Raw genomic sequence first — 15,000 nt, 5'->3', positions numbered from 1 at the left:
ACACATTCAGTACTACTTCAGGGTACTTACGTGGAGCTGGGGGTCCCTGTGGCCCGTGGTCACCTGACCTGTATGAGTCACGTGTAACCACCTGGTACACTAGTGAGATAGCTGTATTGCGGTGATATATTATCTAATTCGGGTCGTTAATGTGTTATCGAATGTTAAGAGTACCTCACTGCACAAGGCTTTAGGATAAGTCGTCCTGCACTCGCTATGGGTATAGTGTGACTAACTGTGTACCCCGTGGGCACTACCTTGTGGTAGTGCCTGCTTCCATAATTGTGTAGGTTGTGAGAGACGTTACAGAAACGTTATGTCTAACGTTGCCACAATAGGATGTCACATTAGTTGCACTTGTGTCCTTTTACCGAACATATTGTCGGTAATTCTACCAACATTAACATGATACATTAGCCTATGGAGGCTTTATTACTAGATAAAATCTTACAAATTAAGAGAGTATGAAGACTATGGCATTACCGATAGGCATAGGTGGGTCTGCTCCACCCCCCCGCCTCCTTACCCCCAACTTGGGGAAGTTTAACCGCCTAGGAAATCAAAGCCACGTGATCTACGTGATTTTCCACAAGGTAAAATGAATATAAGTTGAGGTGAAGTTGAGCTTATAATGTGAATCACATGGAGAGTCGGACACCTGCGTGACATAGACACTGGGAGATCTATGGTCTACATGAGAGAAACATTAATTGATTGAGGTTAGTAGCAGTTATGTACAACCCCCTACCAAACAGCAAGAAACTGAAGATGGAGGATGATGGGTGAAGGAGGGGTGGGTGGGGGGAAACAGGAGACTGGGTGGGGAAGCATTTTGGTGGGGGGGAACATTAGTGTGGGTGGGAGGGCAGGAGGGTGCACGGGGCAGAAGGTGGATGGGAGGATCAAGAGGGTTGGTGGGTTGGTAAGAGGGTGGTAGGGGGAGAGGGGGGAGAGGGAGAGGGTGGGGAAGGAGATAACCAGACCTTGAACAGGAATGTGTATAGTCAACAATGATTCTACACCATGACTCTCCACCTCCCCCAAACACTCACACTAAACTAAGTCACCTCCCTCATTTTCTCCCCCCCCTCCCCCTCCATCCCTTCCTCCCTCCCTCTCTCACTCCATCTCCTTCCTTCCTTCCTTCCTTCTTTCCTTCCTTCCTTCCTTCCCCTCCCCTCAGTAAGTTGTCAGTGAAGAAAAGTGATTGTAAGTGACAGGAAGGATGATGCTGTGTTGGTGAGATGTATCTCGCACGCTGGCATCATCTGCAGCATCCCTTGCTGATGAAGGATGCTGCAAGATGCACAGCTTGTTGCACCAAAAACTAGAGCATCCTTCTGCAGCAGCATAATCCCTGCTGCTGAGAATGCAGCAGACTCTGCTGCTGCTATTTAATTACAGGCGCCTGGTTCTTCCTCTGTAGTTAGTGAAGATGGTCACACTAAGACTCGGCTTCCTGTTGGGCTGTGCTGCTCCCCCCCCCAGCCCATCAGATACCAGACCCCAGCAACACCATTGTGAAGAGTCACTTTCTTCTGCACCTGAGTGTGTCGGCCAGAGTAACCACTTTCCGTCTTACCTGAGTGTGTGTGTGTGTGTGTGTGTGTGTGTGTGTGTGTGTGTGTGTGTGTGTGTGTGTGTGTGTGTGTGTGTGTGTGTGTGTGTGTGTGTGTGTGTGTGTGTGTGTGTGTATGTGTGTGTGTGGTGTGTGTGTGTGTGTGTGTGTGTGTGTGTGTGTGTGTGTGTGTACTCACCTAGTTGTACTCACCTAGTTGAGGTTGCGGGGGTCGAGTCCGAGCTCCTGGCCCCGCCTCTTCACTGATCGCTACTAGGTCACTCTCCCTGAGCCGTGAGCTTTATCATACCTCTGCTTAAAGCTATGTATGGATCCTGCCTCCACTACATCGCTTCCCAAACTATTCCACTTACTGACTACTCTGTGGCTGAAGAAATACTTCCTAACATCCCTGTGATTCATCTGTGTCTTCAACTTCCAACTGTGTCCCCTTGTTGATGTGTCCAGTCTCTGGAACATCCTGTCTTTGTCCACCTTGTCAATTCCTCTCAGTATTTTGTATGTCGTTATCATGTGTGTGTGTGTGTGTGTGTGTGTGTGTGTGTGTGTGAGGGGACTGAGGGGATACTCTGTAAACCTGATTGGCATAACCTGAATTTAAGTATACCTCAGGTCTCTTGCACCTGATCTTCCAAATACTGCAGGTCTCTGTGTTAGCAAGTGCCTGGTCTGTCTGTCTGTCTGTCTGTCTGTCTGTCTGTCTGTCTGTCTCTTTCTCTCTCTCTCTCTCTCTCTCTCTCTCTCTCTCTCTCTCTCAACACTTGTAACACCACAACACTGAATTCACTTCCTCAAGGGCCACTTAAATTCCTCCATCAACACTTGAAGACACACTCGCAACTGCTGGTAGTGTTGCGTTACCTGCTGGTAGTGTTGCGTTACCTGCTGGTAGTGTTGCGTTACTTGCTGGTAGTGTTGCGTTACCTGCTGGTAGTGTTGCGTTACCTGCTGGTAGTGTTGCGTTACCTGCTGGTAGTGTTGCGTTACTTGCTGGTAGTGTTGCGTTACCTGCTGGTAGTGTTGCGTTACTTGCTGGTAGTGTTGCGTTACCTGCTGGTAGTGTTGCGTTACCTGCTGGTAGTGTTGCGTTACCTGCTGGTAGTGTTGCGTTACTTGCTGGTAGTGTTGCGTTACCTGATGGTAGTGTTGCGTTACCTGCTGGTAGTGTTGCGTTACCTGCTGGTAGTGTTGCGTTACTTGCTGGTAGTGTTGCGTTACCTGATGGTAGTGTTGCGTTACCTGCTGGTAGTGTTGCGTTACCTGCTGGTAGTGTTGCGTTACCTGCTGGTAGTGTTGCGTTACCTGCTGGTAGTGTTGCGTTACTTGCTGGTAGTGTTGCGTTACCTGATGGTAGTGTTGCGTTACCTGCTGGTAGTGTTGCGTTACCTGCTGGTAGTGTTGCGTTACTTGCTGGTAGTGTTGCGTTACCTGCTGGTAGTGTTGCGTTACTTGCTGGTAGTGTTGCGTTACCTGCTGGTAGTGTTGCGTTACTTGCTGGTAGTGTTGCGTTACCTGCTGGTAGTGTTGCGTTACCTGATGGTAGTGTTGCGTTACCTGCTGGTAGTGTTGCGTTACCTGCTGGTAGTGTTGCGTTACCTGCTGGTAGTGTTGCGTTACCTGATGGTAGTGTTGCGTTACCTGCTGGTAGTGTTGCGTTACCTGCTGGTAGTGTTGCGTTACCTGCTGGTAGTGTTGCGTTACCTGATGGTAGTGTTGCGTTACCTGCTGGTAGTGTTGCGTTACCTGCTGGTAGTGTTGCGTTACCTGCTGGTAGTGTTGCGTTACCTGATGGTAGTGTTGCGTTACCTGCTGGTAGTGTTGCGTTACCTGCTGGTAGTGTTGCGTTACCTGCTGGTAGTGTTGCGTTACTTGCTGGTAGTGTTGCGTTACCTGCTGGTAGTGTTGCGTTACTTGCTGGTAGTGTTGCGTTACCTGATGGTAGTGTTGCGTTACCTGCTGGTAGTGTTGCGTTACCTGCTGGTAGTGTTGCGTTACCTGATGGTAGTGTTGCGTTACCTGCTGGTAGTGTTGCGTTACCTGCTGGTAGTGTTGCGTTACCTGCTGGTAGTGTTGCGTTACCTGATGGTAGTGTTGCGTTACCTGCTGGTAGTGTTGCGTTACCTGCTGGTAGTGTTGCGTTACCTGCTGGTAGTGTTGCGTTACCTGATGGTAGTGTTGCGTTACCTGCTGGTAGTGTTGCGTTACCTGCTGGTAGTGTTGCGTTACCTGCTGGTAGTGTTGCGTTACCTGCTGGTAGTGTTGCGTTACCTGCTGGTAGTGTTGCGTTACCTGATGGTAGTGTTGCGTTACCTGCTGGTAGTGTTGCGTTACCTGCTGGTAGTGTTGCGTTACCTGATGGTAGTGTTGCGTTACCTGCTGGTAGTGTTGCGTTACCTGATGGTAGTGTTGCGTTACCTGCTGGTAGTGTTGCGTTACCTACTGTTGGTTGTTAGGAAGCATGAACGTGACGTACCTGGTAGGTCATGACCTGGGGTAGTAAGCATGAACGTGACGTACCTGGTAGGTCATGACCTGAGGGTAGTAAGCATGAACGTGACGTACCTGGTAGGTCATGACCTGAGAGTAAGCATGAACGTGACGTACCTGGTAGGTCATGACCTGGGGGTAGTAAGCATGAACGTGACGTACCTGGTAGGTCATGACCTGGGGTAGTAAACGTGAACGTGACGTACCTGGTAGGTCATGACCTGGGGGTAGTAAACATGAACGTGACGTACCTGGTAGATCATGACCTGGGGGTAGTAAGCATGAACGTGACGTACCTGGTAGGTCATGACCTGGGGGTAGTAAGCATGAACGTGACGTACCTGGTAGGTCATGACCTGGGGGTAGTAAGCATGAACGTGACGTACCTGGTAGGTCATGACCTGGGGGTAGTAAGCATGAACGTGGCGTACCTGGTAGGTCATGACCTGGGTGTAGTAAGCATGAACGTGGCGTACCTGGTAGGTCATGACCTGGGGGTAGTAAGCATGAACGTGGCGTACCGATAGGTCATGACCTGGGGGTGGTAAACATGAACGTGACGTACCTGGTAGGTCATGACCTGGGGTAGTAAACATGAACGTGACGTACCTGGTAGGTCATGACCTGGGGGTAGTAAACATGAACGTGACGTACCTGGTAGGTCATGACCTGGGGGTAGTAAACATGAACGTGACGTACCTGGTAGGTCATGACCTGGGGGTAGTAAACATGAACGTGACGTACCTGGTAGGTCATGACCTGGGGGTAGTAAACATGAACGTGACGTACCTGGTAGGTCATGACCTGGGGGTAGTAAACATGAACGTGACGTACCTGGTAGGTCATGACCTGGGATAGTAAACATGAACGTGACGTACCTGGTAGGTCATGACCTGGGGTAGTAAACATGAACGTGACGTACCTGGTAGGTCATGACCTGGGGGTAGTAAACATGAACGTGACGTACCTGGTAGGTCATGACCTGGGGGTAGTAAGCATGAACGCGTTGAGCGTGGGCATCATAAGCGATGCCGTACTGAAGTTTGGACTGCATAGTGTAGTAGTGATAGAGCCAAGAGTTAGCTCTTAACACTGCTGCTTCCTTCTCTCCTAGAACCTGGTTGGTGGCCACGATCACTGGCTGTTGTTGCTGCTGCTGTTGCGTGCTGCTGTTGCAGCTACTGCTGTTTGTGTTTGTGTTACTGCTGCTGCTGGTGCTAGTGGTGTTGGTGTTGCTAGTGATGTGAGAGCCCTGACCAGCCTGCTGGCTGGAGTCAGCAGCATCCTTAACCTGTAAGACACTATGTACCCAACGCCAGGTGCCCCCGGCGGCCTGTAGACGCACCAGCAGGATACAGGACCTGTCCTGCTCACTCGTAGTAACTGCAGAAGTGAAAGAACACTGTTAGGGAAGTGTAACAGGTAGTAACATTAGTTCCGTAACTTAGTCCCCTCAAGGAAGGTTCCTTGATGTTGGTGAGGGGCTCTTGATTTAGGGAATTGGATCTGTGCTCCAGTTCCCCGAATCAGCGCTTCCCCCTTGATTATAATAATAAGAATCCGTAACTTAGTCACCCGCTCACACTACCCACACATCCAGCCTGCCAACCCAAGATGACTATTAATAGATAGAAGACGCAGAGATGGATAGATCAGGAGGGTATAGACCAGGGGGAGTTGAATGATAGGTTTAGACCTTTCGTGTTGTAATCGGCACATCTTTAGGAGCTTGCAATGTTGCAGAAATAAGTAGGAAGTCCAGGTAGACTCGTTCAAGGGAAGGACTGTTGGTTGAGTCATTCCCTTGAACGAATGGCTGACTGATCAGTCAACCTCCTGTGTTTCCGTGTCCATGTGGGTTATTACCGAACACTGACAAGTGTTCAGTAATAACCCACATGGGTTATTACTGAACACTTCACGACTGTAATAACCCACATGGGTTATTACAATCGTAAACAGGCGATTCTAACAATGCAGAAGCTACAGTGTGATAGAAATCTTCTGCCAAGGATTTCGTTCCTGGAGGAGGAGGAGGAGGAGGCCACGGAGGTTCATATATGAGTCAGAGGTACTTACTGAGGCGGTGTTTGGTCTGTGCTTCTCTCATGTTCTCAGGATGAAGAAGGTGGTACCAGGAGACGCCAGCCAGAGACGACCTAGTGTAGCCCAGGTGGAACTCTCCACTGTGTCCACCACCACAGCCACACACACACACAGGGGAGAGAGAGAGAGAGGATCGTACCATCAGTCTTGACTATTTAATAGACTCACACAACATTTACCATGATATCTGTCTATCTGACGCCCCCCTCTAAACAACGTCTATCTGACGCCCCCTTACACGCAAAGAATTAAGACTTAATATCGTGGCTGGAACATGTAATACCGTGACTGGAACACAATACCGTGACTGAAACACGTAACACCACGGGCGGAACACACAATACCATGGCTGGAACATGCAATACCACGGGTGGAACACACAATACCACGGTGGGACACACAATACCACAGCGGAACACACAGTAACACGGTGGAACACACAATACCACGGCTGGAACACACAATATCACGGCTGGAATACACAACACCACGGCTGGAACACAATGTCTTAGCCACACAATTCCTGACCCCACAGTTTAGAGGGGTAACTAAAGATGTCAGAGGCCGTTGTGGATGCTACGTCAAGGCGCGATATCTCACCACAGAAACACACCGCACGTGGTCCTTCATACTGTTTATTTCGCTTGTCTGCTGCCCTTCGTGTGCTGCTCAAGGCTTGGTGTCTGCGTTAATATGAATAACGAAAGGGCTGGTTGGTTAACGGGGATTTGGGAACTATCTTCTATACGAGGGTCATTAAGGCTACAGGTTACATGTATACCACCAGTCAAGAATGTTTTTAAATACCTCACATGATGGTTACAGTAAACTCGCAGCGTATGTACACTGAGAAACATACACCTCACAGTGTATGTACACTGAGAAACATACACCTCACAGTGTATGTACACTGAGAAACATACACATCACAGTGTATGTACACTGAGAAACATACACATCACAGTGTATGTACACTGAGAGACATACACCTCACAGTGTATGTACACTGAGAGACATACACCTCACAGTGTATGTACACTGAGAAACATACACATCACAGTGTATGTACACTGAGAGACATACACCTCACAGTGTATGTACACTGAGAGACATACACCTCACAGTGTATGTACACTGAGAGACATACACCTCACAGTGTATGTACACTGAGAAAAATACACCTCACAGTGTATGTACACTGAGAGACATACACCTCACAGTGTATGTACACTGAGAGACATACACCTCACAGTGTATGTACCCTGAGAGACATACACCTCACAGTGTATGTACACTGAGAGACATACACCTCACAGTGTATGTACACTGAGAAACATACACCTCACAGTGTATGTACACTGAGAGACATACACCTCACAGTGTATGTACACTGAGAGACATACACCTCACAGTGTATGTACACTGAGAAACATACACCTCACAGTGTATGTACACTGAGAAAAATACACCTCACAGTGTATGTACACTGAGAAACATACACCTCACAGTGTATGTACACTGAGAAACATACACCTCACAGTGTATGTACACTGAGAAACATACACATCACAGTGTATGTACACTGAGAGACATACACCTCACAGTGTATGTACACTGAGAAACATACACCTCACAGTGTATGTACACTGAGAAAAATACACCTCACAGTGTATGTACACTGAGAAACATACACCTCACAGTGTATGTACACTGAGAAACATACACCTCACAGTGTATGTACACTGAGAAACATACACCTCACAGTGTATGTACACTGAGAAACATACACCTCACAGTGTATGTACACTGAGAAACATACACCTCACAGTGTATGTACACTGAGAAACATACACCTCACAGTGTATGTACACTGAGAAACATACACCTCACAGTGTATGTACACTGAGAAACATACACCTCACAGTGTATGTACACTGAGAAACATACACATCACAGTGTATGTACACTGAGAAACATACACCTCACAGTGTATGTACACTGAGAAACATACACCTCACAGTGTATGTACACTGAGAAACATACACATCACAGTGTATGTACACTGAGAGACATACACCTCACAGTGTATGTACACTGAGAGACATACACCTCACAGTGTATGTACACTGAGAAACATACACCTCACAGTGTATGTACACTGAGAAACATACACCTCACAGTGTATGTACACTGAGAAACATACACCTCACAGTGTATGTACACTGAGAAACATACACCTCACAGTGTATGTACACTGAGAAACATACACCTCACAGTGTATGTACACTGAGAAACATACACCTCACAGTGTATGTACACTGAGAAACATACACCTCAGTGTATGTACACTGAGAAACATACACCTCACAGTGTATGTACACTGAGAAACATACACATCACAGTGTATGTACACTGAGAAACATACACCTCACAGTGTATGTACACTGAGAAACATACACCTCACAGTGTATGTACACTGAGAAACATACACATCACAGTGTATGTACACTGAGAAACATACACCTCACAGTGTATGTACACTGAGAGACATACACCTCACAGTGTATGTACACTGAGAGACATACACCTCAGTGTATATACACTGAGAGACATACACCTCAGTGTATATACACTGAGAGACATACACCTCAGTGTATATACACTGAGAGACATACACCTCAGTGTATATACACTGAGAGACATACACCTCAGTGTATATACACTGAGAGACATACACCTCAGTGTATATACACTGAGAGACATACACATTATAATTTATATACACTGAGAGACATACACATTATAATTTATATACACTGAGAGACATACACATTATAATTTATATACACTGAGAGACATACACATTATAATTTATATACACGTCTGGCTGACTCATGACTAAATTTCAAGTCAAGTCTGACTGACACTATCTGACGCCCCCTCTAAACAACGTCTATCTGACGCCCCCTCTAAACAACGTCTCTCTGACGCCCCCTCTAAACAACGTCTATCTGACGCCCCCTCTAAACAACGTCTATCTGACGCCCCCTCTAAACAACGTCTATCTGACGCCCCCTCTAAACAACGTCTATCTGACGCCCCCTCTAAACAACGTCTATCTGACGCCCCCCTCTAAACAACGTCTATCTGACGCCCCCTCTAAACAACGCTATAACTTACACACCTGCCATGATACAGGTGTAAGACAACACCTGTCACAGTCCACCTTCCCCACCTTTAAACACCTGTCAATACAGAGGTTTAACAGAGACACCGGTCAGAAATATGTACCACACCTGTGTGTGTCTACTGGGACGACGTTTGGCCCACCAGTGGCAGCACATTCTACAAGATTGATGGACTGAACACATCGACTCCAGGTTGAGGGACTGATTACCTCATTCTCCTCCTCTCCTTACGCCTTCCTCTTTGTATTGGACTGATGAAGCCACTGTGTGGCGAAACGTTTCCTGAATAAAGATTCCCATACGCTGCATAAGTGTCTCAATCTTCAACTTGTCGGTTTTTCAAACCATTCATCACAACAGTAGAGATTCTTGGGAACCTCTGGAATTGATAAACCCATTGATTGGCGGAATGTTTTCGTAGTACTGATACCCAGGTGTGTGTGTGTGTGTGTGTGTGTGTGTGTGTGTGTGTGTGTGTGTGTGTGTGTGTGTGTGTGTGTGTGCGTCACAACCTCTCAGGTAAAGTAAATTAATATAATTATAGTAAGGATAGTCATTCAGGAGAGATATACCTGGAGAATATACCTGGAAGGTTTACCTGGAGGGTATACCTGAATGATATGCCTAGAGGGTATACCTGGAGGGTATACCTGGAAAGTATACCTGGAGTGTTGTATTCACGCAAGAGAACTTTTACTGGTATCCATGACAGGTAGACCAGGGAGTCTGGGAGGGCTGGATGGATGGGGAGGGGGGAGAGAGAGAGAAGTGGGGGGATGCTCATGTCGACTACGGGGAAGGGGAGGAGGAAGAGGGGGTGGCAGGGGGAAGAAGGGAAGGGGGTGGGTGGTGGTGGTGGGCGTGAGAAAGGGCGTGGCGAGGGGCGTGGGCGTGGGAAGCAGGGCGAAGGACAAAGACTTGGGGGGCACCACTTTCCCCTCCCCTCGGGGGTGAGGAGAGGAGGGGGTCGAGGATAGATGGGTCGGGCTGACCCCCTGGAGACGTGCCCCGGATTATCTCTGCCCGGGATGTCCCAAGGGGGGGCCCCCGCCACCCCCAGGGATGGGGGAGGTTTCCCATCCCTTGGGGAAGGAGAGGGAGAAAGAGAGATGTGTTAGAGGATGCCCCTTCACCAGGGGGGGATGGCACTCCCCGGATGGTGGGTGTGGTAACAAGGGGGATGGGACCCCGGGGAGGTTACTGGCACAGGGGCCCCAGGGGGTACCAGGCGAAAATAAATAGAAAACGCGCGAAAGTGGAAAGTAAACGCGCGAAAATAAACAGAAAGAAAAACGCGCCAAAAAATAAAGACGCGGGAAATAAAACCACTTGGAGTAATGCTGGAGTTCGCGCGCCATTATGCGCGCCATTATGCGCGCCATTATGCGCGCCATTATGCGCGCCATTATGCGCCCAGAAACAAGAGCAAAGGTGCATGGAACAAAAAACCCGCCAAAAGGCTATCTTCTTCTTTGTTTTCCCGCAGAGAAGAGCAGACTGTTAGTGACCTCTGCTCGCAGCGCTAACCCATGCGGAACCTGCGCTCACCACAACCCTTCACTGAGATGTCTGTCTGCAGGTGTCTGCAGGAGTGTGTCTGCAGGAGTGTGTCGGCAGGAGTGTGTCGGCAGGAGTGTGTCGGCAGGAGTGTGTCTGCAGGAGTGTGTCGGCAGGAGTGTGTCTGCAGGAGTGTGTCTGCAGGAGTGTGTCGGCAGGAGTGTGTCTGCAGGAGTGTGTCTGCAGGAGTGTGTCTGCAGGAGTGTGTCTGCAGGAGTGTGTCTGCAGGAGTGTGTCTGCAGGAGTGTGTCTGCAGGAGTGTGTCGGCAGGAGTGTGTCTGCAGGAGTGTGTCTGCAGGAGTGTGTCGGCAGGAGTGTGTCTGCAGGAGTGTGTCTGCAGGAGTGTGTCTGCAGGAGTGTGTCTGCAGGAGTGTGTCAGGAGTGTGGCAGGAGTGTGTCTGCAGGAGTGTGTCGGCAGGAGAGTGTGTCTGTGTCGGCAGGAGTGTGTCTGCAGGAGTGTGTCTGCAGGAGTGTGTCTGCAGGAGTGTGTCTGCAGTACCCACGGTCTCTAGGTGGGGGCTCCATGCTGGTGTTGCGCACGCTATGCTACGGCACAATACTACATTTCGGGGACGCCTCTAACACCTGCAACACGTAATCCAACACCTGCAACACGTCCTCCAGCACCTGTAACACGTGTTGCAGGTGTCGGAGGCCCTCAAAGAAGGCCGCCAACACCTGCAACACGTCCTCCAGCACCTGTAACACGTGTTGCAGGTGTTGGAGGCCCTCAAAGAAGGCCTCCAACACCTGCAACACGTCCTCCAGCAACCACAACACGTCCTCCAACACCTGCACCACGTCCTCCAACACCTGCAACACGTCCTCCAACACCTGCACCACGTCCTCCAACACCTGCAACACGTCCTCCAACAACCACAACACGTCCTCCAACTCCTTCAAGACGTCCTCCATCACCTGCAACACGTCCTTCAGCACCTGCAACGCGTCCTTCTGCACATGTTACACATCCTCCAACGCCTGAAACACTTCCTCCAACACCTGTAACACGTCCTCCAACACCTGCAACACGTCTTCCAGCACCTGCTACACGTCCTCCAACACCTGCAACACGTCCTGAAAGCACCTGCAACACGTCCTTCGGCACCTGTTACACATCCTCCAACACCTGAAACACGTCCTCCAGCACCTGTAACACGTCCTCCAACACCTGCAACACGTTCTCGAACACCTCCAACAAAATCCCAGGAACATCTGACCTCTGACATGACCCGGCCGCTAAGAATTAAACTTTTATTAGCCTAGTATCCATTGTTAACCCGACTGATTTATGGTAACACTGTGGAGCGTGACCCAGTGGTGGTGGTGATGGTGATGGTGACGGTGGTGGTGATGGTGATGGTAATGGTGGTGGTGGTGGTGGTGGTGGTGGTGATGGTGGTGGTGGTGGTGGTGGTGGTGGTGATGGTGGTCGTGATGTTGGTGGTGGTGGTGGTGGTGGTGGTGGTGGTGGTGGTGGGGATGGTGGTGGTAATGGTGGTGGTGGTGTTGATGGTGGTGATAGCGGTGGTGGTGATGGTAGTGATGGTGGTGGTGATGGTGGTAGTGGTCATGGTTGGCAGAGTGGTGCTGAGCGCTGCTCACTGAATGGTCACACCTCGCCTGTACATGGTGTCACAGCAACCATCTACGCCACGAGCATTAAGGTGTGAGAGATGTACACAGGTCACTCATTTGCTGTCTAGTATGGAGTGAGACATGACAGGAGACACCGTCTAGACCACGAGGAAACTGCAAGATAAACGGACACTTTCTGTCTAGTCTGGATGCAGTAAGAAAGGAGAGATGACGGGAGAGAGAGACAAAGGTACTCGCTTTCTGTCTAGTCTGGAGACAATAAGGAAGGAGAGATGTCAGGAGAGAGAGAGACAAATGTACTTGCTTTCCGTCTAGTCTGGAAACAGTGAGGAAGGAGAGATGAGAGAAGAAAGACAAAATGGTACTCACTTTCTGTCAAGATTGATGAACTTCATGTCGAGTGTGTGGACGGAGGTGAAGACGTTAGTGGCACCTTGAACGACACTTTCTCTGGTCTCTGGCATAGCGATGGGTGTACAGTGAGCCAGGAACACTGGTTCATTCCTCGAACACAAGGGTAAGTAAGACAGGTAATGTCCAGCTACCAGCACCACCTGTGTGTGGGAGTGATTATAATGTTAGTGTTACAGCTACCAGCACCGCCTGTGTGTTACAGCCACCAGCACCACCTGTGTGTGTTACAGCCACCAGCACCACCTGTGTGTGTTACAGCCACCAGCATCATCTGTTTGTGTTACAGTCACCAGCATCATGTGTGTGTGTTACAGCCACCAACATCATCTGTGTGTTACAGCCACCAGCACCACCTGTGTGTGTTACAGCCACCAGCATCATCTGTTTGTGTTACAGTCACCAGCATCATGTGTGTGTGTTACAACCACCAACATCATCTGTGTGTTACAGCCACCAGCACCACCTGTGTGTGTTACAGCCACCAGCATCATCTGTTTGTGTTACAGTCACCAGCATCATGTGTGTGTGTTACAACCACCAACATCATCTGTGTGTTACAGCTACCAGCACCGCCTGTGTGTGTTACAGCCACCAGCACCACCTGTGTGTGTTACAGCCACCAGCACCACCTGTGTGTGTTACAGCCACCAGCACCACCTGTGTGTGTTACAGTCACCAGCACCACCTGTGTGTGTTACAGTACAGCCACCAGCATCATACAGCCACCAGCACCACCTGTGTGTGTTACAGTCACCAGCACCACCTGTGTGTGTTACAGCCACCAGCATCATCTGTTTGTGTTACAGTCACCAGCACCACCTGTGTGTGTTACAGCCACCAGCACCACCTGTGTGTGTTACAGTCACCAGCACCAGCATCATCTGTGTGTGTTACAGCCCCCAACACCACCTGTGTGTGTTACAGCCACCAGCACCACCTGTGTGTGTTACAGCCACCAGCACCACCTGTGTGTGTTACAGCCACCAGCATCATCTGTGTGTGTTACAGCCACCAGCATCATCTGTGTGTGTTACAGCCACCAGCATCATCTGTGTGTGTTACAGCCACCAGCATCATCTGTGTGTGTTACAGCCACCAGCACAACCTGTGTGTGTTACAGTCACCAGCATCATGTGTGTGTGTGTTACAGCCACCAGCACCACCTGTGTGTGTTACAGCCACCAGCATCATCTGTGTGTTACAGCCACAAGCACCACCTGTGTGTGTTACAGCAACCAGCATCATCTGTGTGTTACAGCCACCAGCATCATCTGTGTGTGTTACAGCCACCAGCATCATCTGTGTGTGTTACAGTCACCAGCACCACCTGTGTGTGTTACAGTCACCAGCACAACCTGTGTGTGTTACAGCCACCAGCATCATCTGTGTGTGTTACAGTCACCAGCACCACCTGTGTGTGTTACAGCCACCAGCACCACCTGTGTGTGTTACAGCCACCAGCACCACCTGTGTGTGTTACAGCCACCAGTATCATCTGTTTGTGTTACAGTCACCAGCATCATGTATGTGTGTTACAGCCACCAACATCGTCTGTGTGTTACAGCCACCAGCATTATCTGTGTGTTTAACAGCCACCAACACTACCTGTGTGTGTTACAGCCACCAGCACCACCTGTGTGTGTTACAGCCACCAGTATCATCTGTTTGTGTTACAGTCACCAGCATCATGTGTGTGTTACAGCCACCAACATCATCTGTGTGTTACAGCCACCAGCACCACCTGTGTGTGTTACAGCCACCAGCACCACCTGTGTGTGTTACAGCCACCAGCATCATCTGTTTGTGTTACAGTCACCAGCATCATGTGTGTGTGTTACAGCCACCAGCATCATCTGTTTGTGTTACAGTCACCAGCATCATGTGTGTGTGTTACAGCCACCAGCATCATCTGTTTGTGTTACAGTCACCAGCATCATGTATGTGTGTTACAGCCACCAGCATTATCTGTGTGTTTAACAGCCACCAACACTACCTGTGTGTGTTACAGCCCCCAACGCCATCTGTGTGTGTTACAGCCACCAGCACCACCTGTGTGTGTTACAGCCACCA

The 15,000-nt window shown here is 49.4% G+C and overlaps 1 protein-coding gene across 1 annotated transcript in view; it reads right to left on the bottom strand.

Moving 5' to 3' along the window:
• The window catches only part of LOC128694570 (single-minded homolog 2-like), a 132,508-nt gene that overhangs the window by 8,142 nt on the left and 109,366 nt on the right, over window positions 1-15,000 (bottom strand). The window contains exons 7-9 of the mRNA XM_070095718.1: window positions 12,886-13,070; window positions 6,146-6,252; window positions 5,034-5,449 (exon numbers count right to left, since the gene is read on the bottom strand). Of these exons, the coding sequence (XP_069951819.1) occupies window positions 5,034-5,449; window positions 6,146-6,252; window positions 12,886-13,070 (708 nt within the window). The remainder of the gene's footprint in view (window positions 1-5,033; window positions 5,450-6,145; window positions 6,253-12,885; window positions 13,071-15,000) is intronic.

Source organism: Cherax quadricarinatus, chromosome 51 (genome assembly GCF_038502225.1).
Source record: "Cherax quadricarinatus isolate ZL_2023a chromosome 51, ASM3850222v1, whole genome shotgun sequence".
Taxonomy (NCBI): Eukaryota; Metazoa; Arthropoda; class Malacostraca; order Decapoda; family Parastacidae; genus Cherax; species Cherax quadricarinatus.
This window is presented reverse-complemented; position numbering and strand designations above follow the sequence as displayed.